We start from the raw sequence: 27,098 nt of genomic DNA, 5'->3' as shown, positions 1-27,098 counted from the left end.
CTTTGACATTTTTATTGAGATGTGGAAGAACAAAAAAATGCACGCACACAAACACAGCCCCCAAAGGAGGGAGTGCTGGGGTGTTGTTTCAAATATCCAGACCTTTCCGTGTGAAAAAAATACCTAACACAGAAAAGCAACCTGTACATGTGGAACCAGCAACGTGAGTATTTTAAGGGTACTGATGTGTCAAGAAATCCAAGCTGCTACACAGCAATCCCCCAGAAGGGTGGCTGTTGTAGGGGGTGGCTGTCAGAAAAGCAATGTGAGACTACCTTTAATGACAAGTGCTATTGCAATGTATGACCTTGTGAACATGACCTTGCCTCTGATTCTTATCTAGCTGAAATGCCATTCACATTCAGACTTAGCAAAACTGCAAGGCTTGTGGAAGTGTAAAAAAAAGAGAGAGATGTTTTACAGAGAACCCTAAGAGAGTCAAAATGCACAATGATGCCTGAGTAGGCGTGCAAAGTACAGTGGTACCTCGGGTTAAGTACTTAATTCGTTTTGGAGGTCCGTTCTTAACCTGAAACTGTTCTTAACCTGAAGCACCACTCCTGCTGCTGCCAGTGGGGCCTCCTGCTGCTGCCATGCCGCTGGAGCACGATTTCTCTTCTCATCCTGAAGCAAAGTTCTTAACCCAAGGTACTATTTCTGGGTTAGCAGAGTCTGTAACCTGAAGCGTATGTAACCCAAGGTACCACTGTAGATTGATGGGGAGGGGGCACAAGAAGGGAGGGAAAATGGAACACAATATCCCCAAAGAGGTCATTGTTGGCTGCAACCCTAAACAGGATTACTCCATACAGCAACGTTTTACTTACATACGTGTGTACACCACCAGAGCATTCCAAATTTTTCATGTCGGTGAAACACTTTTTAGACATGCATCATTTCGCTGCACAGTAATTCTGTTTACTAGCAAACCGGAGGTTAAACTAAACCCTTTCGAGCCCCAGGAGGAGCGTGACACATCTACACACTGCAGCTGACACACTAATGTGTTTGGAAAGCTCTGGTGTAACCCTACTCTGTGCACAGGATTGTTTTGGGCATGGAAGCGAATGTACATAGTTCACAGGTGGAGACACTGCCTTTGTGATGCTTCCACCACAACACCCCTTTCAAACTCAAGCACAGGGCAGAGTGTCTGCGGAGGAAGAAGGGAAGCTCTGCAGCTCAGGGGTGGGGCATCTGCCTGGCCTGTCGAAGGTCCCATGTTCAATCCAGGTAGGGCATCTCCATTTTGTCTGCACCCAAGCAGCTCTGGCGTACAGGCTCTCAGTCTGTATACATGCTATATACATCTGAAGCACATTCTTTTCCTCAAAGAATTCTGGTCACTGTAGTTTGATAACGGTTGCTGGGAGCTGTAGCCAAGTGAGGGGTAAACGACAGTGCCCAGAATTCTTTGAGGGAAAGAATGTGGTTTGAAGGCATAGTGTGTAGTACACAGCCTAGTTTCCTCTAGGCCTAGTGTTTCAGTTTTTCCTCACATGTGACCTCACATTTCTCCTTCAGCTTTCCTTCCTCCAAAGCTGTACTGTCTGGCTACCTGCCCCTGCTCCAGCAAGGCCTCTGGTCTCTCCAGTGAGCACCACCTTTGGCCACCACCCATATTACTCCTTTCCTTCAGCTACCCCAAGCTCCTTGGTGCCTGCCTTCCACTCTCAGCTGCCCAGGCCGCAGCCTTCCTACCCAGCACACTTGCCTGGTATCCATATTTCCCCTTGCAGAGCTACAATTTCCAGAGCAGTTTAACAATCAATCCCTTTCCGTACAGGACTCTTGAGAATTGTAGCTCTGTAAGGGGAATAGGGTCTTCTAACAATTCTCATTGCCTTTCACGAACTACAGTTCTCAAAATTCGGGGGGGGGGGGCGGTATGTGTCATGAAGTGGTATCATAGTGCTTTAAATGTCATGTGGCCTTGGTGGCAGTATGTCTCAGAATACCGTCTCCTGGGGTGCGTGGCCAAACTACATTGCCATCGCTATTGGTTGGTTAGGATGTTCAGCCCAAACCCAGCCCCCACAACACACCCAATTACAGCAAAGGTGGCGCTGGTTAAATCAGACCCCCCTCCCCCAAGTCCAAATCCAGCACCCTGTTGCATACAGAAGTCTTGCGATCCACAGACCTGGACGGAGCCATATTGGATTTAATGAAAACAGCAAGAATGCCTGAAACTCTGTGCTTGGGACTTCAACTTCCCCTGGTGTTTTCTGGTAAGTACTGCTGCTAAACTATTTTTTGTTTTCACTAGAAGATTTTTCTTGGGTAACAAAAGTACGTACAGCATCTCTGTTGTCAATTCATATTATCAGCTGCAATTAAGTGTGAGACCTTATTGTGCGTCAGGCTCTGAGGCGTGGGGATCAGCGGGAGTGGCCAGGTGGGGCTCGCTAGCTCTGGAGGAGGGGTGTGATTCCTCAGCTGGAGCAGGCTTGGAACAGGTGAGGGTCACCTGCCTCGTCAAGCCCAGGTGCTGCAATCAGTATGCAAAGTACAAAAGGGAAGCAGAGCTGAGGGGCTGGGTCTGATCAGCCGCCCATGTTGATGGGCAGATTGGATGCTCTAGGGTCTGTGAGACTGTGCTTTAGTTTGGACTTTGGACATGTGGATTGATTCTGGACTGGAGACTTGACAAACTGACTCGCTGCCCAGTAGGCCAGGGCCTCAGAGCTGGGTGTAGCCGGGACTGGGACACACCAAGCGAAGCAGGGGATCAGGAAGGAAGTACTCACAAGGTGATGGAGGATGGTGAGGGGAAGGAGATCAATGCACCGGAACCAGAACAGCAAGACCCATCACCAGAACCAGAGGGGGCCCTGTCCCCATGAACACGCGCTGTGAGGTGTAGGAGCTGCAGGAGTGGCCTTCTAGAAGGCTGGGGCAAAAAAAGGGCCACAACCCAGCTCCCTACCTGGGGCTTGCTAGCTCTGGGAGGAGAGGTGTGACTCCTCAGCTGAAGTAGGCTTGGAGCAGGTGAGGGTCACCTGCTTCTTCAAGCCCAGATGCTGCAATCAGCATGCAAAGTACAAAAGGGAAGCAGGGCTGAGGGGCTGTGCCTGCTCAGCTGCCCATGTTGAGGGACCTCAGCATGGATGCTCCTGGGCTTCTATGGGACTGTGCTTTGGGTTTGATTATGGAATGTATCTTGACTGCTGGACTTCAGACTTGGCTACTTGGATTGACCTTGGACTGTGTTTCCTGACCTCTGGACTTTGTTTGTGTGAATTGACCTCTGGACTTGGCATACTGATTTGCTGCCAGGTAGGCCAGGGGTTGAGGACATGTTTCTTTCAACAGCATGAATGACACGCGGGGTGGCTGGGCGGGGGCGGGGGCGGGGGCGGGGGGGGGCAACAGTCCCTAGATGGTAACACAAAGAAGCAGGAAAGTTTCCTCCCAGTGGCGGAGGAAGGGGAGTGCAGATGGTGTCATCACTGAGGGGAGGGTGGCAAAATGACAAAAACATGAGTTTTAAAAAATAAAAATTGGGCCCACAAAACTTTTTAGTTCTGTCAACAAACATAGCTAAACACGACTGGCATTGGGCGCCACATCACGGGGGCCAGCAATTACCGCCGGGCCTGCAGTGTGCCCAAGCCACTGGGAGTGACGTGGTGGCTTGGGCGCCTGCAGGCTGTGCTCTGCCTGAAACTGGATTAGGCTGCCACAACTGCTGTTTGCTATAGAAAAGCCATTCACACAATTCCTGTATGAGTGTTGTCTCTAGCTCAGACCCCCGAAAGACATACCCTCCCACATTTCTTTGATGAAAATAGGGATGTCCTATTCCATAATAATATTAATTTTATTCCTTATACCCTGCCCATCTGACTGGGTTGCCCCAGCCACTCTGGGCAGCTTCCAACACATACTATGTACAGTATATACATAATAAAACATTAAACATTAAAAAAAAAATACTTCCCAACACAGGGTTGCCTTCCAATGTCTTCTAATCTCCTTGGCGCGGGAGTCACATAACTCTGTACCCTCCAACATTTATCTGATGAAAATAGGGACGTTATTGGGAACAGTGGGACATTCTGGAACCAAACCAGAAGCCAGGATGGCTTCTGTAAATCAGGACTGTCCCTGGAAAATAGGGACACTTGGAGAGTCTGCCAGAAGAGAAGCTCTCATAAATGCCCCACTCTAGCTCTTCCCCCCTGTGTTGTCCCCAAGAATTGTTGTAACTGCTAAGGCACAAGATCTAACGACGTTATAAAAACATTCATGTACTGATTCAGCTCTGTGGTTTTAAAAAAAATAAATTGGCAAGGTGTACCTTGCCTCCACAATTGTCCTTGTATTAGCTCTCCTTTCAGCTGCCTTATTAACAAGCTACGTTTGTCCTGCATATCCTGAAGTGGAAAGAGTCTAGCATCAGCCCAAGAGGTATTTCTGACTCTGGCACCTCTCAAGAGAATCGACAAATTTCTCAAGCAGTTGCTGAGCTGAACTGCCCAAGCACAGGCTTCAAAACAGAAGCAGATACTGACAGTTGGAACTGCTGGGTTCATGCAAATTCTCAAAGCCTCCTCTGTGGCTTCACTGCTTTCCTTTGCACTGGGAATGGGGGGGGGGGGATATTTGGTCCTGTTTGTATTTAGAGCTGAATTGATCAAATCCACACTTTACAACACAACATGGCAACAGAAACACGGGCAGTCCTCCAAATTCACACTCCTCTTAGTCTTGCGATGCACTTTTCCAACCATTGTTTACAAAAATGCATGTATTAGGGGGTGAAGGAAAATGTTTGGAGGGGAAAAGAACACACAAAATTGAATTGTATTGGGAAACACTGTTTGGGGGGGGGAAGTGTGCATTGGTCAGAGCTACAAAGGTATGTTTATAAGGAGAAATTTGAGCTGAAATACTGAATAATTCTCATGAGGATTTTAAAAAACAAATAGCAAATTGCTGCAGGAACATGGAGAACTGAATTTAAGATGGGAAAAATGAGAACTCAGGAAAACCAGAACAGACAGGTCTTTCCATCCTTGCCCCACAGTCACCTCTGTTGATCCAAGTACTGTATTTGGATGTGGGCAAGGGTGGAATCGCATTTAATGCCTGCAAACTAAGGATTAGCAGTCTGTGGCCCTCCAGTTATTGCTGGTGTGCAGCACCCATCAGCCGCAGCCGTCATGGTCAATGGGCATGTAACCCAACAAAATCTGGAGGGCTGCAGGTTCCTCCTCACTTCTGCAAATGTCACTCATCTCTCTGGTTAGGTACAATTGTGACTTCATGCTAATCACACATGCAAACAGGGAGGACCAAGAGGTTTGGTAAAGCATTGGGCACTCCCTGCGTCCAGTGTCGTACATATTGCCCCCAACAGCACCTGGGCCCATGGAGGTGCATGCCATTTCTAGTAAACCCCATTCGCTTCGCAGAGCTACAATTCCCAGAGTTCACCTGGGAAGAGGTATGGATTGTTCAACCACTCTGAGGACAGTAGCTTTGTGAGGGGGATAGGGGACTCCTAACAACTCCTAGCACCCTTCACAAACTACAGCTCCCAGAATTATTTGAGGGGGAAGCCATGAAGTGGCATCACAGCGCTTTAAACATATGGTGTGAATGTGTCCTTAATTACACACACACACAGACAAACACTGCTTTTTTCTAAAAAGAATGTTGGGGTACTCTCATTTTGACTCAAGAAAATCACCATTTATAGTTCAAATTGGGGGAAATAAATACAGCAAATGGTCAAAAATACAAAGATTCACAAAATGTTTAGGAGTATGTGTACCCCTGCGTCCCCCCAGAAAAAGCACTCTGTTTGTGTATACACACACACTGCTTTTCCCCCTATAAAAATAAGTGCTGGTACTCACCATGAAGTTGTTACATTAAGTGTCACACTTTTTAACAACAAAAAGAGGTGCCAGTGCTGCATATACTTGAGTACCCCCTTTAAGAAAGCACATTTAAATTATCAGTGGCACTTTCTTCTTTACCTAATAGTTAATATGTCCCTTCTGGGAAAGCCAGGCAGATGTACTCTGCTCCTGACTACTCTCCAACCTACTAGAAACCCAGCTCCATGGAATCAGCACAAGTGAGTAGTGTTTGTTGGCACAGGAAATTATATGCTCAACTTCTGCTCTCTCAGCTTTTGCTACAGACAATGGAGAGAAAACTGTGAAGCTAAGCCAAACCTCAGCTGGTTCTGGACACAGCTGACGGATGGCCAGCCAGCCAAGAGCCACTCAAATAAGTTATCCAGCTGTCGTCTAGCAGTTTCACTGGGGATTATTATGGTGGGATGGGGGTGTAAAAGAATGCATAGGGGCATGGTTTATTGGCTGAAATCCAGGCGTTGATCCCATCCTATTCCTCAGGGCTGTGGACATTTAATTATGAATAAAATTAAGGTCCCTGTTTGTTTAATCCTAGCCCAGTGTGGTGCCCAGACACAGCTTCTGAAACAGGAAGACAGGCTCAGGAAGAGAGGTGCTCCATACGGAGAGCTTATCTCTACCCCACCTTGTCGTGGCTTGAAATGGACACACACAGGTGAATTTTCCCAACACCAGTCACAGGGGTGGACAGAAGGTAGATGATGATCCATGAACTGATCACCAGCCCAATTTCTGGGATTGGGGAGGAAGAAGCTCTACAGCAGGCACCCCCAAACTTGGCCCTCCAGCTGTTTTGGGACTACAACTCCCATCATCCCTAGCTAACAGGACCGGTGGTCTGGGATGATGGGAATTGTAGTCCCAAAACAGCTGGAGGGCCAAGTTTGGGGGTGTCTGCTCTACAGAATTTCCATGGGGGAAGGGCAGTGCTCCAGTGATTTGCAGACTGCTTTATCGCCATTCCCCATGCCATAATCAAATTCAGCAAAAGAACAAATCTTTGCCACTTGAAATTACCACAGAGCATCTCCTACGTATCACAGGTTAGGTAGAAAATAAACATGATGCTAACTAGTCAATAGAAATGTATAGAAGTCTGCGCATCCAAAGGACAACATAATTTAATTCAGAAATTACAACTGGGGGCTTGCAAAAAATAAGTAAATTGTAGTCTGGAGTGCTCCTGTGCAGGATACTCCATTTCATTCCAATCCCAAGCCGACCAGCATTTAGAATACTCCATTCTGCCAACAGTTGTTCAGTATTTTGTAGTCACTGAGCGTGCCCACCACCCAGTCTGGTACCTCCTACTGATACCTCTGGTACCTCTGATACCTCTGATACCTCTGGTACCTCTGGTACCTCTGATACCTCTGGTACCTCCTACTGATGTGTGTGAGTGGTGCCATTTTGTGTACATACAGACCGGAGAGCTGAGATCACTACAAGTACATATGCCTCATATATGTGCTCCAGTACAGTAGGATAGGTTGCTGGTACTTTTGTGCATATTCCCATCTGGCTTGTGGATTGTGCAGTGGTGGAGGAGGCTTAGAAAAAACAGCACATGTGAAAACTGGGGAGGAAGAAAGAGAGACATGAAGGCAAAGCTGAAAGCCACGGTGTGACATAGACACACACACACACATACAATGCACAGAATCTGGACTGGGGTTGAAATTTTCGCTCAGCCGTGAAGCACGCAAGCTGCTTTTCAGCAAACCACAGGTTCTCAGCTTATCCTGCTCGATAGCGTTGTTCTGAGGATAAAACAAGATTATTTCAGTGCATGCCATCCCGGGCTCTTTGACGACGATGCCACCAGGGCATGCCTTCGTGGGTCGAAATCCAGGGCTGCACTCAACAGAAGAACCGGTAGCCTCCCCCCAACTGGGGGAAAACCAACCCCATAGCAGTGCTGGCTTACTGAATCTTCAAGTGGAATCATAACAGTGGAAGGAACCTCCAAGATAATCTAGTGATCCACCCCCTGCTAGTGCAGGCAAAGCACATTGCCATTTGAAGTGTGTAAGTAACGCCATTACAATGTCTAAAATTGCCTAGATGCGCCACTGCTCCTTGGAGGAAAGATAAGACGCAAAAAAAAAGAAGTGCTAATGATGATAAAAGGCAAGGGGGGAGAACCAAGTAAGGCTATGCAGCTGGATCAGCCAGTCAGTTTAGAAACGTATCTGCAGGTCTGAAGCCTATTCCTCTGGGAAAGTGTCGGGAAGTAAATGCAGCACTTAAAAGGAATCTATGGCATTTGCACTCGTCGGCTTGCCTATAAAAAGGCACACTTTGTCCCCCCTTGAGTATTGGGGCAGTTTGATCAGCAAAGCTGCTGCTTTTTTCCCCCCTATTGAGAGCCTCCGGGGCAACCCTTTATTATCTTAAAATAACTGTAGGCGTTCTGAACCCTTCCCAGCCCAGGTGCACAAAAGCCGCCTTGTGCGGCCGGAGGACCTTGGTGCTGGTGACTCCAGGTCTTTGCACTATGTGCTGATGACAAAGGACAATTGTCGAGTGGGGAGGGTGGGGGCTGCTTTTTTGGGAGCACCTTCCTTTTATAGTAAACAGCAGTTGCCCTTGCAGCTCTGCCCACCCTTCTGGTGCCAGACCCGCCAGCTCAGTATATAAGGAGTGGGAGCCAGGGTCGCCTTTTGTTCCTCGGCCCTCTGCCTCCCCACCGTGCTGCTCATCCCAGCTCGTGCCACAAGTGAACCGAAGCCATGGCCCCCAAAAAGCCGGAACCCAAGAAAGAGGCTGCCAAGCCAGCTGCGGCTCCTGCTCCGGCCCCGGCCCCAGAACCACCAAAAGAACCTGCTTTCGACCCCAAGAGTGTGAAGGTAAGTAACAGGGAGGTGCCCGGTAATTCCCTTTCTTACAGGCTTGGGATTCAAGGCCTGTTATCAGATCCCTTGATGTCGCACAGACTCATCCAATGGCCCCCATGGCGTAATTACTGAATCTCAGCCTTGTTTTCCAGACCTGCTGATTCCAAATGGTAGAAGCCATTTGAAGGTAGCTGTGGTTCCTGCATTGCAGGAGGTTTGTACTAGATGGTCCTTTGGGTACCTTCAAACTCAACAGCACTACAATTCTAAGATTAATCTAACGGTAGACTGCTTTGAAAGCTGGTCCTCTAGACTCCAATTTGCTTGCTTGCTTTTCTTTTTTCTACCTCCATTCCCAAATTAGTTGCATCTCATTTGCCACAAAATGTTTGTTTATTAACTCAATAATAATAATAATAATAATAATAATAATAATAATAATAATAATAATAATATTTATATGCCGCCCATCTTACTGGGTTACCCCAGCCACTCTGGGCAGTTTCCAACAGTAAGACTTCAAACATCTTACTTCTGCATTAAATACCGGTAATATAAGCTTTGCAAGAGCTCAGCTTACCCACTTACTTTGCAAGACAGCTTCTCTTCAAGGGCATTTAAATCTACTTCGCAGAAGATGAATGGCTAGATTGAAAGAAAACTTACTGCAAAATCTTAACTCCTCTGTAACTTAGTTTTAAAGGTTACTTTAAAGTTTTAAAGGTGCTTGACAAAAGCCCCAAATTCTTCTGAAACCTTTGCTTTGTTGCTTGCAAGTGCTCAGCTCTGTGTTGGAAGTTACAAGTGGAGTAGAATAGTAAAGGTTTAGTCTCCAAATAACTCTATGAAGCCTCTTAATGTTTTTCTCATAGTTGTAGAATAAGATTTGAATGAATGGAAATATTAATATTGCCCTTAATCAGTAAAACAGGTTTCTTGGGCTGGAGAGAGCTGATGGTTTGTTTTTTTAGAGTTGAAAAACATTTGAGCTTTCACATCCTATGACGTAACGCTTATTTCTTTTGTCCCATCACCGCCACTTGTCAAATGAGTTCTGCAGGTTTTTGAAACAGTACAAAATCCTACTTTGCCTATTTACCAGAGGTGTAAGTGGAATGAGTATTCACACCGCAAGTCAGCAATCGCTCTTTCAAACTGTGTTCAACACACACACACACACACACACACACACACCCTTGGTTTTATTTGCAGCAGCTGAAAATCTCCCCGTTTTCTAAAGTTGATAGGATATCTGCAGATTCCCTCTGCAGAATGGCACTGTTCATTCTGAACACATTAGTACGTTCCTGCAAGTATAGCATTTCTGCGTAAGAGCAAATTGGCTTTCTGATGTTGGTGTGAAGTGTGGCTCAAGTGTTTTTCAGGCCCTGAATGCACAAAGCTGGGCACCTATTGTGATAAATTTAGCATTTTCCTATATAGAGAGAGTGCAACGAGACACCTCACCACAACCAAAACCTTTCAGCGCTTCCCCCCAGTTCCTATATCTGCATCTGCCCCAAAGGCCTTGCCTCATCCCATCCAAACTGCTGCTCCTTCTGCTTCACATAACATTGGTTTAAATAGCATGCTGGATGTTGTACAAGCCTTAGGAATCCCACGCCTAGAGACGTAGAAAGACAGGAAGCTGCTAACTTCCACTCAGATCATTGGACCAGTATTATCTAGACTGAGCAGAGAGACTGACTTTCCAGAGTTTCAGACAGGGTGCCTCTCCCTGCCGTACCTGGAGATGCTGGGGATTGAACCTGGAACCTTCTGTATGCAAAACAGATGCTCTACCACTGAGCTATGGGCTCTCCCATAGACAAGGGGAGAAGACAGCAATGAGTCATGAGGGCACAGTAGAGGAGAGTGAACTGGCAGCAAAGGACCAGGTGAGATGAGAGCACAATAGATCGCAGGAGTTTTGCTGAATTAACTTGAGGGATGAGGCTTTAAGAGGTGAGAAGGAGAGACCATTATGGGAATAGGCAACAGCATAGAGATGAAAAGAGAAGGAGGAAAGAGACACAGAAGCCAGTGACAATATTATGTGGGGCAGGGAGATAAGAGAGGGAGAGCTTTGTAGTTCATGCAGAATGTCCATTTGTGTCTTCATTCTAAAATGCTCATATAAAATCTCAAGGGTAAAAGGGTTCACTGGCGGTTGTTGAGCCTGTTTTTATTGCTGAGACTTGGCCCTAAGTATGTGTTGTACATACAATTTTTGGCCTGAGTTTGGTACATTTTATATTTTGCTGGCATAATCCTGGCTTCTAGGCTTTCTGATGCTCTTTGTCCTATCATTAATTCACAAGGTTTTTATAGCACAGTATTTTATTGTATGCTGATACGCGATTGTAAGTAAACTGCTTTGGGAAGACTTGTCTTGAAACACAGAGTATCAATGTATTAAATATTTTTTTAAAAATTTAAAGTAAAATCAGAGCAACAGGGAGCTACTGTGAAAGGAGGAAGGGAAACAGGCTATGGTTTCAAAGCCCAGTGGCAGAAAGATGGGTTTGGGTCAAGGCCAGCAGAGACGGTCAACAAGAAGAAGCAGGCATAGAGCATGAGAAAAAAGATTCATAGTGCAAATCTACATGTGCCTCCCCAAAACTCAGCCCCACTGAATTCAAATGTGGCTTTCTTCCAGGGAAATGTACATGGGATTGCAGCCCTAGAGAAGCGGAGGTTGGGAGATGTTAAAAAGGAATAAAGGTTTGGCGAATACATGGGCATAGGAGGAGATGCCTTTGAACAATGGTGCCATGGGGCTGGACCTCAGTGCTCAAGGGCAGCAGTCCACAGCCCAGGCCCCCACTGAATGACCGCCTAGAGAGCGGCAGACAAAGGGGCAGCAGCAAACAGTCACCATGTCATCCTCTTGGCCAGCAAGTGGGACTGACGTTGATCGCAGCAACATCCTTTCGCTCCTATTTGCAAAATCATTTAGATATATACACTGTGGCAGATACCCATTTTATTTTATTTTACTCTATATTATATATATTCCTTTACTGGTGCTTATCCCCATGTGCTTAGGTTCAAGGCATCGAAAGTAGACTCCATTTTTATTCATGTAGTCAGGGGGGTGCTGCGATTTTACTGAGTTTAACGCATGAAACTGAACATGCTCAGATAATTTTTTCTTCTTCTGGTCAGGATTGGCAAATGTTTTGAGGTCCCCCCCCCCAACGTATCAGGAACGTTGAAAAAGTTGGGAGAGGAAGGAGACACATAGAGAAAATAAATGTTAAATGTTTCTTCCTACTTGAAGAAATGCCCAGGGTCTAAAATTGCCTAGATGCACTTAACTCCCTGCAGGAAACACATAACGTGTGAACATGTGTATGTGCGTACATCACTTAAATGCCAGCAGTGCACACATAAGGAAAACTAAGATAAAATAGACGTGTATGCACTAGTGTTTAAAAATGTGTAATGTATATATTTAGTGTGAGAAATATCCAGGTGCAACTTCAGCCTATGACTATGCTACACAAATTACTTAACAAGATGTACTGCCTCTCCAAATGGAGGTTCCATTTGTCATAGCTGTGGACAGGCATACCCTTCATGAATGCAGATGGGTTCCATGCCCATTCCTCTCTATAATCTGCCTTATGCCACCACCCGCCCAGCAAACGAACAACATCAGTCCTTTGTCTCTTCAGTTATCATGCAGGGAGGGAATTTTTTCCATTCCTCTCCTTTCCTTTGATACTGTCCCTGTTCTTTTCAAGATAGCCTCTGCTAGCTGGAGAGGGTTATTAATAGCATCAAATCAGTATGGAACTGGTTTAGCCACTTGACACTTTGACCTTGGGAGGATGCCTAGAAACCCCTCTCTCTCTCTCTCTCTCTCTCTCTCTCACACACACACACACACACACACACACACACACGGCTAGTGGCCATTGGAACTGGTAGGCTGGAAGGCTGTGACACCAAGAAGAAGTGGAGGCAGAGCCAATGACAGGCAGAGTCCCTTCTCTTCCCTGCTGAGTTCTACAAGGGCAACACAGAAATGGAGGAGGAAGCCAACAAACTAGTGCATTCCCCTGGATTGGTTGTTGGGAAGATGGCAGGCAGGGAGTTGAAAGAAACAGAAAGGTGGCCCCACAGAAAGAGTGTGATCCTATGGGCTGGCCCAGTTACCATGTTAGGAAAATGTTAGCATCTAACCCAGACTGCAAGAAGCTTTGCACTCGGGATGAATCCTCAATCAACAGATGGTCTGGAAGCCGCCATTGTGTGCCTGTTCTGGAAGGCCTTTCCAGGTATGAGGGGCAACGAGGTTGAAAACAAACTAGCATTTCTGTTCATCCAGAATTGGCTTCCTTCCACTCGTTTTGTGCACATGCACAGAATGGAATACTCCATCAGGAGTGCAGTGAAAGTAGAGTTTGGCAGGGGGAGGAGGGGGCAATCCAGCCTTTTACACTCACTAACTACCTGAGGGTATGAGAGGTTGTTTAAAAGTGTAACTGATCCACAGCTAAATAGTCTTGCCTATGAACCGAAAGCCTCCAGATATCCCAAAGTCTACAAACCACATTAAACCCAATCATATATAACTGACTCCTGCAGTCATCGCAGGTTGTTGTGTGTGCGTTTGCAAAAGCTGTGGTTAAAGCAAATCATTAACTGCTGGCTTTTTCTTTCTCTTGCAGATTGAATTCAATTCTGAACAGATTGAAGGTAAGCACTGGAGTGTGTGTGTGTGGGCGGGTGTTTAAATCCATAGATAGCTGCTCTATATGTTTGGGGAGGCAGGACAACCCCACCCCCAATAATCTCTACATTCGGTGAAGGTTTAGAATTTGAGCAAACTCGTAAATTCATGAACTTAGCAAAGGTTGGAAAGAATACTGGTTAGCTTCCTTAGGAGGCAGCAGACCCGCTGGCTGGCTACAGCAAGCTGTCACAGAGAGACGGGAGGATGGTGTTTAGGATGCCACGGAATCCAGTGCTGCGCTGCTGCGGAGGACAAGACCCTCTGGAGATGTAAATGCTGTGAACTCTCCCTCCATAAAACTCTGGTCTAAATATGTGTGAATAAACCGAATTTATTAAAGACACTACAGTCTCCGTTGTGTAGGGTTGCCATATTTCAAAAAGTGAAGGTCCGGATACATCTAAAAAAACCCAGAAGTTTTAGACCTTATTTATTATTTATTATTTTTTTCAAATTAAAGTTTTACAATCACATATCCAACATACAGAAAACAAGATTCCAGAGAATCTCCTAGACTTCCCTCCTCCCCTTTGTGTGTCCTATTGTTAGTCATTTCCTCCTGCATATTTTATAATAATCCAAATCTTTTACATCTCCATTATATCCAAAATTCACCATTAAACTACAAGTTTCTGAGCTATTTTTAAGGGCATTCAACAAAATCTAGACTTCCGACATAGGTTGCCATGTGTCTGGATTTCCCTGGACATTTCCACCTGCTAACTGCTAACCACTACAGTGGTACCTCAGGTTAAGAACTTAATCCATTTTGGAGGTCCGTTCTTAACCTGAAACTATTCTTAACCTGAGGTACCACTTTAGCTAATGGGGCCTCCCGCTGCCACTGTGTCGCCGCTGCACAATTTCTGTTCTCATCCTGAAGCAAAGTTCTTAACCTGAGGTACTATTTCTGGGTTAGCGGAGCCTGTAAGCTGAAGTGTATGAAACCTGAAGCGTCTGTAACCCAAGGTACCACTGTACAGTATTCCGGCTATGTCCAGGAAATTCCAGACATATGGCAACCCTACTGCTGTGCCTCATTCCAAATGAATACAAATCCTGGTTAATTGCCAAGACTCCTGGAATCTTGCTACCATTTGGCAGAGATTGGGGTGGCTTGTAACAATAAGCTGTACAGTGGTACCTTGAGTTACAAACGCCTCAGGTTACAAATTCCGCTAACCTGGAAGAGTTACCTTGAGTTGAGAACTTTGCCCTAGGATGAGAACGGAAATCGTGTGCTGGTGGCGCAGTGGCAGCAAGAGGCCCCATTAGCGAAAGTTCGTAACTAGAGATAGCACTGTAGTGCCTACATATACTGTAGTCTCTGTAGCTGCATGCCTTCCAGACTTCCCTCTCTCTCTCTGCCTTAAGCTTGGTGCTACTCTGCCAAATGCCACACGGTGGGGGAACAGACAGGTTATTACGCCTGTATGCATTAGGCCCCAGCATGCCTTTGGCTTAGCGAGTATGAATGGTATTTAACTTTTCGTGCTACCACAAGGATTAGGACTAGCACAAAGGGATTTCTCCCCCTCTAGTCCCCCTGAACATGCCTCATGCCATCCCAAAATCTTCTCCAGAGCGTTGGGGTGGGGGAACCCAGAACACATTTAGGGGACACGTGGCTGGTGGGGGGGGGGAGAACATTCCGGAACAGAACATTCACCTTGGCACTATGTTGAATACAACCCTTTGTCTCTGTGTGAGACAATCTGTTAAGACAAGGAAACCTTCGTCTTCCAGGTATTTCTGGTGTCTAATTCCTGTCACCCCAGGCTATTGACCATGCTGGCTGGGGCTGCTAAGAGCTCTAGGGCTACAAATTTCCCTCCCTGCTTTACAGGCTTCAGAATCTGATTTCACTTTTATATATATATATATATATATATATATATATATATATATATATATGCTTTTCAGGTTTATACGTTTCACTAATTTTACAATCATTTTAACATTTCAAAACTTGACTTCCTTTCCCCATTCTGTGGTTCCTTAAATTTATTTTTAATATCTTCTGCATATCCAAATTAACTTAATTAGCTAATTTATTCATCAACTTATATATTTACTCTTATAAAACTGCAGGTTATTACAATAATCCTGCCAATGCTCTTACCTGTTTACAATTTATCTGCAAATATTCAATAAACTATTTTCATTCTTTTATAAAAAGTTTGTTATCTTGCTTTCTTAATTCTTCTGGTAATTTCTGCCATTTCTGCATATTCCATGATTTTTAGTATCCATTCTTCCTTTGCTGGGACGATGACTTCTTTCCATTTTTGGGCGAGTAATATTCTTGCCACTGTAGTAGCATACATGAATAAGTTTCTATACAATTTAAGTAGTTCTGTCCCTATAATTCCCAAAAGAAAAAGCTTCTGGATAGTTTTTTTTATTATTACAAACGTTATTTTAAACACCCTTTAAAATTCATTATATATCATTTCCCAGTAAGCTTTAACCTTACTACAAGACCACCACCTATGATAAAAAGAACCTTCTTTCTCTTTACATTTCCGATACTTATTTGATTTTGATTTATACATTTTTGGTGTTAGATACCATCGATTATATCTGTATCGAGAATCTGATTTCACTCTCGCCCCCATCCTTATAGCTTGATCAACAGTGGTGGCCATAGAGCATGTTTGAGAAAGCAGTGAAGCTGTAGAGAAGACCTTGAGAATTTACACAGCAGTGGCCTGGGGCTGATGGGAGTCCAACAGTGTCCATAGGTTTCCCATCCCTCTGTTAAGATCCATAGGAACTGTCATGTTGAGAGTTCCCTTTTTTTCGAGAAGTAAGAAAGACGTAGCAGCAGGACCCATGCAACCCTAAAGTTCAGCACAGCATAAAGCCCTAGGTTCAGGAAGGGTCATTGTGATGTCACAGGAGACCTCCTCATATGTGGCAGCCATTGCACTGCTGCACCTGGCATTAAAATGCAGAATAACAAGCTAACTTCGCCGGTGAATAGGCCCAAAGATTTCCATAGGTTTCAAAATGATGCCTCTTGGGCCTCCATGTCTCCAGCGTTGCACACTGGTGCTGAGCCCTTGACCTCCTTCAACAGTGGAGACACCTCCATGAAAGAGGTGTTGCTGGAGATCAAGAAAACGATGGAGCAAACCATAGAGGCAGTGAAGGCCTTTGATAGTAAGATCTTAGCTTTGAATTCACGTATGGACACCCTGGAAGGGCTGATCCAAAGCCTGGTCCAGTCAGCCACGGCAACGAGCTTCACAATTAAGAACGAGCAAGCAAAGGTACAGGACTGTCACCGGGACATTGGGTGCCTGGTTGGCGAGAACAGACGCCTCAGCAACCGGGTACAGAAGATCGAGGACCAAGTGCAGCCCCATATCCTCAGGATCTGTGGCTTGCCAGAGGAAGAAGAGGGCCAGGACCTGGTAGCCTTCCTGGAGGAGTGGTTGCCGGGTATCCTGAAGTTAGACACCAGAGATGACCCCATTGTGGTGGAAAGAGCCTACAGGGTTTCCGCCCAACAGCAGAAGGCGGCAAAAGCAGATCTGTGCAGGGCTATTGTCACTCGGCTAGCGGAATTAAGGGATAAAGAAAGGATCTTGCAGCAAGTTGAGAAGCTGAAACCCATCACGTATAAAAACAAACCAATCTTTATTTTCCCAGATACACCCCTCCTGAAAGGTAAATTGAAGGTCACCTTGGGCCAAAAACCTAATGCTAATTTAGGCAAAACAACACCTTTTAAATAAGTTTGCTCAAACTCGCCGCTCTTATTTAAGGCATTTACATTAGCATTTCTTAGCAGTGTACAGAAAAACGTTGAAAACACAACTCCTGTGGCAAATTATTTTCTGCAGGAAATAACTCTACAGCCCTTACTACTCTATTGCCTGTTGATGAAGATACAGATTACTGCAAGCTTCTCCTTCTGGGGCAAATAGCAGCCAGGGAGCGAGCAATTCTCAGCAGTGAACCTGGCAGGGGGATCCAGGTTGGGGGTCCACAGCTGCTGTCTGTTTAAAATAGTGGAGACGTTCAGCAATTTTATTTTATTTTAAGCATCACTAGCAGGTCATTTGGCTGCTAACTGCTGTTGAAAACCAGGGATACTATGGCCTGTCCAGGGCTGTGCCAGGGAAGGTAGTTGGTGACTGAATATTTGTAAAGATGATTTAAAATGGTTTGAGAAAAAGCTTCACTTTCTGAGGGGTGCACCCAATATTTATATTGCCCAGTGAGCTCAGAGTTGAGAGAGAACTGTATAGGCTCCCCTTGCATGATCAAGGGTTCTAGACCACATGGGAAGCTTATATAGGTTGAGCAGACTCCCCTCTTCATACCTTCTATCAACGATTTGTGTGGACTGTGGCGCAGAAGGGCAACAGCAATATGAGAGGGGGACAAGGCTCATGAGTGCAACTCTGGGCTTTCCCCTCATACGATGAAGGCAAAACTCTTGAATAGGACTGCTGTGGTACAGTATATTCTTCCTTTTGTGGAGCTGGAAAAATAGACCAGAATGGCTCTAAACAACAAAAAAAAAACCTTACCCAATCACCATTAAGAGTATGTAAAAAAATAATTCTCAGACTCTTCATGTTTAAAAGTAATTCTTCTTCTGCTCCTCAGACCTAGGGTGGGATCTCTAGGGCATCATGGGTATATTTTCCTGACATTGTGCAAAGAACTACCGGTAACTTGGTCCCTTCTTTTGCACAGAGTTCAAAGAGGCCTTCATGCTGTTTGACAGGACTCCAACGGGCGAGATGAAGATTACATACAGCCAGTGTGGTGATGTCATGCGAGCCCTGGGACAGAACCCAACCAACGCAGAGGTCTTAAAGGTGCTGGGGAAACCAACACCTGAAGGCAAGTTTACAAAATAAGATGGATCTGGCCCTTTTCAGCTTCCAAAATTACAGCTTAAAATTACACATATGTGGTTCTGTAGTTGTTTTAATATTCTGTTGGGAGCTGCCCAGATAGGCAGCTAATAATGATGATGATGATGATGATAACAATAATAATAATTATTAATAATAATAATTAATATAAGCAATGCTCAAGCGCTGTTTCTCTTGGCCTGGGTTAAACTTGAAATTTGCGCTTCTCCCAAATCAGATCCTGGTTAGCATTCTTGATTTGTAGGGAGCACGTCCTTAAACCCACAGATCAGATATTTCAAGGAATTGTGGTTTAAGCAACTAGGGAGGCAGCCAAGTTTATGAAAGGAAGATGGAGGGAAGGAAGGAGGGAGCAGGAGAAGGGTGCACTCAAGCTCATCCCTTAGTTGTGTGCTGTGGTTTGTTGCAAATGGCCTATTATGAAGGCCGCGCCCACCATCTTTCATCTCTGTGTTCTTCCTCATCAGAATTGGGCGCAAAGATGCTGGATTTTGAAACCTTCCTCCCAATGCTGCAGCACATTGCCCGATCCAAGGACCAGGGGACTTATGAGGACTTTGTGGAAGGGCTGCGCGTCTTCGACAAGGAAGGGAATGGCACCGTCATGGGGGCTGAACTGCGCCATGTCCTTGCTACTTTAGGTAGAGGAAGTCATAAAATTTGTGGCATGATGGTGGAAGGAGAGCATTGTGCAACAAGTATTCTGCTTTAGCAGGCCTCAGCCTTCCCAGATAATTAACATGTGGTCCATCTATCTTAGGGAATAACTTTTCCCAAATCACACATACATTTACTTTAGGGAGAGTAAGAGGGCAAACACACCATTCAATGAAGCACACTGGTACCCACCAGCCCCCCACCCAAATCCTGGGAACTGTAGTTTATCCCTCAGAGTTGCAGACATGGCCATTGGCCACGATTGCTGGGGCTAATGAGAGTTTTAGTTCAGCAACATCCTGAGGGCCCAAGATTCATCACCCCTTGCTTATGCTCTCAGCATCCTGTATACCATCTCTGCCTACCTTTAAAGCATGGGAGAGGAACTAGATTAATGTTTTCCAAACTTGTCTTCAACTGTTTTGGGACTACAACTCCCATCATTCTTAGCTAGCAGGATCAGTGGTCAGTGATGATGGGAACTGTAGATCAAAGCCATGCCTGGCCATTATTGGGTCATGGTGGCAGGGGCTGATGGGAACTGGAGTCTGATCACATCCGGAAGGTCACAAGTTCCCCACTCCTGCTTCAAGGTGAAAAGGAAGGGGTGGGGGGACATTTCTCACAAACATTCCTCCCATCACTGATACTGGGTGAATGCAATTCACGTGTGGACATGAGTTCTGCAGTGCCAGCTGTGCAAAACGCACATTCTATTGAGCTCAGTAGACAGCAGCAGAAGAGGAGAAGAGTTTGGACTTGATATCCCACCTTTCACTCCCCTTAAGGAGTCTCAAAGTGGCTAACAATCTCCTTTCGCTTCCTCCCCTACAATAAACACTCTGTGAGGTGAGTGAGGCTGAGAGACTTCAGAGAAGTGTGACTAGTCCAAGGTCACCCAGCAGCTGCATGCGGAGGAGCGGGGAAGCGAACCCGGTTCACCATATTATGAGTCCACCGCTCTTCACCACTACACCACACTGGCTCTCACTGCCAATGGGTAATGTGGGATTGCTGCATTAATCCCTATACACAGCTGGCTGGTGTACTAGGCACTGTACCCATGGGAGCACGGCAGGAACATGAGGTGCTGGTTTCTACTGAGTCAGACCTACTGGTCCATCTAGTTCAGTACTGTTTACACAGAGCCATAACTACAAGGGGGCTATCTGGGGTTTTGCCCTGGGGGAAGCCTCCAGAGGGGGGCAACTGAGGCTCCAAGTCTGTGGGTGAGTGTACAGAAATGACCCAAACCAGGTCTTTGACCCTGCTGAAATAAAGCCTAGTACCACCCCTGGTTTAAAGACAGCCCCCATCACCCAGGGCCATTGGCTGTGCTTACTGGGGCTGATGGGACTTGGTAGTTCAGCAAATGTCTGGTTTACACTGATTCTATCCCAGATCTAACTTCAGATGTCAGGATTGTACCTGGGATCTTCTGCACACAGGGAATATGCTTTACTACGGTGCTATGGCTGTTTCCCCTAATATTCAGAAGCCTCTGCTGCTCCTAAAAATCCCTGGATCATGATGCAAATATGCAGAATGCTTGATGCAGCTTAGTCTATTCGAAGAACAATTTTTGTGTGTGGAGGGGGGGTAAACAAAGCTTGATGTTTGATTTCCGCTCCTAGGGGAGAAGATGACGGAGGCTGAAGTAGAACAGCTAATGGCAGGGCAAGAAGATGCCAATGGCTGCATCAACTACGAAGGTAGGACAAACCCACATTTTCTTTTGAAACACAAAACAAAACTTCCACTTATCGGGAAACTCTGGATCTGCCCACACTTTTCTTTCGCTTCTGGGACTCCTGCTACTGCTGTATGATGTGCACTTGACCAGTAGTTGCTGAGCAATACATTACTACTCATGCTTTGCATTGAATGCTTAACTTGATTGACTTGCACAGATAATATGAAATAGAGGTGGAAACTGGACTGACTGCAAAATTCAGTTTGGCACTTCAGTAAACAGCCTGATTCAGTCCAGACAGATTTGGGAACTGTTCAGTTTGGGTTTAGATCTGAATACTAGTTCAAAAAAAAATCCAAGTTTTGGTATTATGGGGATTTTTATTTATTTTTAAGCCATAAATATTTTATTTCCCCCAGAATTGGATGGCATTTTTAGGCACTAAGGCCTCTCCAGAGTGCATAAAACCTGCCAATTCCAAACAAATAGTCTTGTGGGGTTTGTGCTGAACACCTTTAAAATTGTTCTGGTGGTGCTGGTTGTTCTATGCAGCAGTGGTGAGGCAATAGTGGCAGCAAGGAGCTAAGAGTCGGCTGTCACTGAAGACAGGAGGACTCACTTCTGAGTGAACATGCATAAGGTTCTGATTTTATGAAAATTAACAACTCTTTTTTGTGTGTTCTCAGCTTTTGTCAAGCACATCATGTCTGGTTGAAGATGGAATCCTTAAAGTGAGTCCCTTTTCCCCTTTCCTTGTTTGAAACATCCCAGATACCTGTGTATGTTGCAACTAGGGATGTTGGAGAATTCCTACAAAAATGGAAAAGTTAGCAGAAACTATTGCAGTCTGCAGTCAACAAAAGGCAACCAAGCATGCCCTGGGCTCCTTCCCCCACTGCCAATGAAGACTTATAAATGAATAGAAAGAGAACCTACCCAAGTGATGCCGACACAAAAACCTCACACATACACTAAGTAAATGAATGTTAAGTTTACCACACACCTTCTCCTCCCTCTCTCTCTCCCCACATCTCTTCTCCCCCAGCTTTATACAGCATTAATGTCCCACATCGCATGTAACTGATATGTAGAAGACTCTATGACCTGAAAATAAGACACAATGCACATACTTTTGTAACCCAATAAAATCTCCAATAAAAACTATTTTAAAAATGAAAGAAATGAAAATCAGTCAAGTAAATACAATTGATCCTCATTCACATTATCATTGTTGCCTTTTTCAAATCTGCAAACGATACACAATTAAGGACTCTTTTTTTTTTTTTACATCATTCCATTTATATCAAAACAGCTGCAAGTTGTGTGAGGCCTCATCCAGACTTCCTTTTGTGCCACATCTCTAGGCACGGGTCCGTGCTTTAAAGCTCCATGTCTGAGCACCTTCGCCATGGCGCTTTCCCCATGAAAATCTGCTCTTTACCGCTGAAAAAATTCTGCAGAAAACCCGAATTGCCATTTGTTCTGATTCAGCTTTAAAGAGCGAGTTTTCCTGGGGAAAGTGGTGGTGCCCAAAAAAAAAACCCCCAGACCAGGAAAGTGCAAACCTCTGTCTAGAAAGCGCGGGGGGCGGGGAGTTTAACTTATTTAAATACCGTAGTTACATATTCCTCCCCCTGCCCACTGTTTAACTTATGTAACAGTATTCAGTAAACTGAACTGCAGCAGAATGGTAACAGCGCTGTTTGTGATGAATGCAGGTCGGAATGGAAAGCGCTGTCGTCTTACATCCCTAACTGCAACCATTGTGTCCAAATATCAGCAATGGAAAAAACCAAGACTGCTTTCTGTGCTGAAAATGTGAAAAGTGTAATGTAGATTTTAGGTACTGTTGGTGGCTCCCCTATAAATCTTAGTTAGAACATGGCCCAGAGCACAACAGTTCATAAATTAAGCTCACATGTGAAGTTTTATGACTTTTGTTAAGTTATTTGGAAAGATTACTAGCTGAGGGAGGCGCTGAGTTAATGCAAAACATTTTATTGTGGATGCTGCATGATATCTTAATGAAGCCACAAGGAACTTTGGAGTACAGTGTCATCAATATGTTGAGAACATCCAGCTCTGTATTTCTTTAATTAAGCAACTGGGAGCTGCTCTCTCAGTTCTAAATAAATGGCTGAAGCTCTGTGAAGAGTGGGTGAAATTAAACAAGCTGAAACTGGAATCCAAACAAAATTAAGATAACCGTAAAATAAAGATACTGTGATAAATGCGGTGGAAATTTCCTCCTCTGATCCAGTTACAAGCTCACTCTGCACCTGAATAGACAGGTGTCAGTGACAGCCACAAGTGCCTTTTATCAATCCCAGATGACATTTTTCTTGCCTCCGTTTCTGGAGAAGACATCTCTTGCCATGCCAATCCATGCTTTTGTAATGTCCTGAATCTGTTCCTGTAGGGATAGCAAATGTGGTTTCCGTATTGGCTCCCCCTGACTGCGTTAAAATTATCGTCTGCTTTCCTTCCAGGTTCTTGGGAGGAGGGGGAAAAATCCATCCAGCAAGAATTTCTTACCTCATATCCCGCACACCTCTACATTGCCCAGGAGCTGCATTTGCCACAAGGCATGTAAGAGGGACTCTCCATTTCCACAGTGTAACAGCCTCTGTATATAAAGAATGCATGCTCCTGCATCAGTTTTAAACCTTTATTTATTATTTCGGTTGTGTCCATTCTTCTTTCCTTCTGCTACATTTGGTCCATTGAAATTAAAACGTCTGCGCGCACAGATACCATTTCCGTTTAACTTTTGCCTAAATTTTATTTCGAACTTCAGTGAGCTCAATACATATCCCCCCCCCCAAAAAGCCACTCCATCACTTGAAAGATGACCCCTTCTTCCTGAATGTCACTGCCACAAAGAACAAAAGAGTGGTCCTATACATGGTCCCTTGGTGTCTCCTTATTTGTGGAAACTTTTAACTACAGTAGTGTTCGCCCTGTCCTGGTATAACAGGAACAGAAGTGATTAAGGCTGCAATCTTCTACCTATTTACACAGGAGGAAACCTCTGTGGGTGCTTCCAGATGACCTGTTCATTGAACATTCATCCTGATCTTTTTGCAGGGACATTTGACAAAACTGGCTTTTCAATGAGCATTAATTCTGATTTGCTTGCAGGAAAGGTTAGATAACATTATACTTAAACAAATGCTATCTCACACTTCCCAGTCATAGCTGTCAACGTTTCCCTTTTTTTAAAGAGAAATTCCCTTATTCCGAATAGGATACCTCACAAGGAAAGGGAAAAGTTGACGGCTATGTTCCCAGTGGGTTTTCTACGTCTGCTTCTGTCCTGTCTTTTGGGGAACCTCCCAACCAACTATAACTGCACAACCTGAATTTGACAGTACAGTATGTGATTGAGCCCCACCTGAAAATAATGACACTTGAAGGGGGGGGGTGGACCAGGTTTAACTGTCAGCACAGGAAGAAAGGAATGCAAGAGCAGGGATAGGTGGCAGATGCACATTTCTGAGATCATGCAGAGCGACAGCGATCTTTGGGTTTGCTGGCTTTTTTTCGCCTGGCATTTTTACTGCACTGTGCACATGATGAGAGATGCATCCCAAAGGACACAGCGCTATTGCTGCAGAGGCACAATGTAGCAGAGAAAATTAATACTACTTAGAATTTACCTAGTAAATCAGTAACATCAGCGGGGCATCCATTCTCCATTATTACTACTTTAATATTAGTACATTAATATTACATTACAAATATTACATTAATATTACTACTGACGGGAGATATCAGTGTTGGTATAATATGAGTGGATTACGTTTCTGTACATGAAACAGTGTATTTTTCTGGTGGCAGAATAACATTCACCTGCTACAGATTTTGGGGCCTCGGCTGCATCTAGTCATATATTTACTCCAATTAAAATTAATTGTGCATAGGGAACCTTTGGTTATTTTTTTTAAAGCACTACGTCTGTGAATTTATTACTTATTTTTACAGCATACATCTGGACAGTTTTTTTGAAATTTCAATATTTTCCGCCCCACACACAATCAGCACACACAATCAATTTAAGTATCATGGTGTTTTAAGAAGAGAATCTGAAGCCTTTTGTTTTTGTAAGGATAAAATACAATGTCTGTTCTTGTTAAATTGGTGCAGACATGCCAATCATCAATTGTCATGACTCCATTATGATAAGGTCTTCCATGGGCATTAGGTCACTTGAGTGGTGCCACTACCTTGACTATATAAATTGGACCACTTGACCAGTGCTGGTTCTAGGTTTTGGGGGGAGCCTTGGGTACGGTGCCCTCAATAGGCTCTGAGGGTCCCGCTCCAAGACACTGCTGACCACTCACTTGTGCTGTTCCTCTATGTCCAATCTATACAACCACCCAGAGGGAGAGATGCTTTGCCTCCTCACTCTTGTCATTGCTGACATGCTCAGAGGTGAACACAGGCAGCAAGAGCAAAGAGGCTGAGGGCTGGGGATCTCCAGAGAGTGGTGTTGGGCCCCTCCTTGGGTACCCAACAATGCCTTAGGCCCTGCACCTGAATGGCTTTGCAGCTACCCCAAAATTGCACCTCTTGCCTGACCTGCTAAGGACACAGCTTCTCCCAGAAGATGGGTGGTCTTAGAAACACACAGTGTGTTTTATAAAAAGCTTTGGTTGACACCAGCTGTTCTCCCTTTCGTCATAACCACCCACCACTGCTGGAGAAGGTCTATATAAATAGAAATTTAATCTAGGTGAATCCTCCCAGGACAATGGCCAGTGCCTGGCTGCTTCCTTTTAAAGTTTTCTTCCCTGGCTCCCAGGGTGGGGTATGGCTCAGGGGGGTTGAAGTGAGGTAAAAATAGCATCCTTGCCCAAGGAGAGCTGATGGTGGCAGTCCTGCTGCCTAAGATTAAGAAAGCACGCCATACCAAAGATGGTTTGGATGGTGGCATCATCCATGCAGTCCAGGGAACGGGAAGAGATGAAGAAAGGGGGCGGAGGAGGCTAGCAAGGCCAAGTTTGGTTCCTAGAAGTGTCTGATCCATGTCTGATCCACAATTCAAGTTTAGATAGAAACAGGGAGAGTATGCTGACTGTACAAATCTCCTTGTTCAGCACTCTTTGCCAACACAGATTAAGGGCCCTTCTGGATATCCCTTTTATGATGCTGTCAGGGCAGCCATATGTGACTGCACTTTCAACACTATTTGCACTGTAAAAGTGATGGGGCAGTCAGTCATGCTGCTTCGTTTCCTGCAATTTACAGTGGTACCTTGGGTTAAGTACTTAATTCGTTCCAGAGGTCCGTACTTAACCTGAAACTGTTCTTAACCTGAAGCACCACTTTAGCTAATGGGTCCTCCCACTGCTGCCGTGCCGCCGGAGCATGATTTCTGTTCTCATCCTGAAGAAAAGTTCTTAACCCGAGGTACTATTTCTGGGTTAGCGGAGTCTGTAACCTGAAGCGTATGTAACCCGAGGTACCACAGTATTTGTGTGTGTGTGTGAAATCCCGTAACTTTTCATTGAGGAAGCAACACAGAACAACTAATATACCCAGCACTATTGCACTATTATTATGTAAAGAACACGTTTCAGAATACACCCACAATAAGACACCGTTCTGGAGGGGAACTATTTATTAATATGTACTTTTCCTGATGTTACGTACCGATCAAGGCAGCTGTTTTTTAAAAAAGCACACACACCTCCCAACCTTATATCTATTACTAGATACAAGGGACCCATGTACATATATATAGGACAACTGAAACAGACAGGGATCAAGCCCACTAGCCCAGTCGGAAGAATTGCTGCCCATCTCTTTGCTCCAAGAATAAGCTGCAATTTTGTCCTCTGATTTCACACTGTATTTTGAAACACCATGCACCTACATATGTAGCGTACTCTGGCTTGATCTGTTTGCAGTTCAGTCCTTTATAAAGTTATTTCTGCAAAAATAAATTTTATTTTAAAAAAAATTTAAAGAAGATTCAGAGGCTTCAGCAGAAATTCTCCATACTTTCATCAGTGTTGGGGTTTTTTGTTTTTGTTTACTTTTAAGGAAATCTGGGGAAATATTTCTTTAAGAGGTCAAAGGAAAAAATTCCCTTAAAAACAAAATCAGTGAGTACACAAATCTCAGAGAGCAGCCAGCTTCTCGTCTATTCCAGGTATGAACTTCCCCCACAGTATATTCTTCCCAAATTCTGAGCTGATAATACTTGAGAATAAGTTTCATGATGGAGGTCACCCCTCTCGTCTCAAATCAAGGACTGTTTCGGGCCGCTTCGGCTCTTTCCGTCAACAGCCGAGAGGAAGCGGGGTGAAGTTTTGGATGATTTCCGCCGAGCCGGCCAATTCGACGCCGCGCGTGCTTTCGCTTTCT

General features: G+C 44.9%; 1 protein-coding gene across 2 annotated transcripts; it reads left to right on the top strand.

Annotated features, from left to right (window-relative positions):
- The first annotated feature begins 8,546 nt into the window (after positions 1–8,546).
- Positions 8,547–23,490, top strand: MYL4 (myosin light chain 4). 2 transcript variants are annotated; one of them, XM_081837060.1, is made up of 7 exons: positions 8,547–8,743; positions 13,411–13,438; positions 18,189–18,338; positions 18,841–19,014; positions 20,665–20,742; positions 21,410–21,454; positions 23,213–23,490. In XM_081837060.1, exons 1-6 carry the CDS (start codon positions 8,627–8,629, stop codon positions 21,436–21,438), a joined length of 576 nt encoding a protein of 191 aa, XP_081693186.1. In that variant the 5' UTR covers positions 8,547–8,626; the 3' UTR covers positions 21,439–21,454; positions 23,213–23,490. The 2 variants fall into 2 exon arrangements, with proteins under 2 accessions (XP_081693186.1, XP_081693185.1); XM_081837059.1 differs by lacking the exons at positions 8,547–8,743; positions 13,411–13,438; positions 18,841–19,014; ... (1 more) ...; positions 21,410–21,454; positions 23,213–23,490 and adding an exon at positions 16,414–17,150 and having other exon boundaries at positions 18,189–18,370.
- Positions 23,491–27,098: the final 3,608 nt, after the last annotated feature.

Source organism: Podarcis erhardii (genome assembly GCF_964252035.2).
Source record: "Podarcis erhardii genome assembly, chromosome: 13".
In the NCBI taxonomy this organism is placed as follows: domain Eukaryota; kingdom Metazoa; phylum Chordata; class Lepidosauria; order Squamata; family Lacertidae; genus Podarcis; species Podarcis erhardii.
The sequence above is the reverse complement of the archived record's forward strand: the minus strand, read 5'-3'. Positions and strand labels throughout refer to the sequence as shown.

Excerpts from the sequence above, each read along its gene's own strand:
- MYL4 (XM_081837059.1), top strand. The coding sequence starts at position 16,427 with ATGCAGAATAACAAGCTAACTTCGCCGGTGAATAGGCCCAAAGATTTC. Across the intron at positions 17,151-18,188 it reads AGATACACCCCTCCTGAAAG|AGTTCAAAGAGGCCTTCATG; the intron begins GTAAATTGAAGG and ends TCTTTTGCACAG.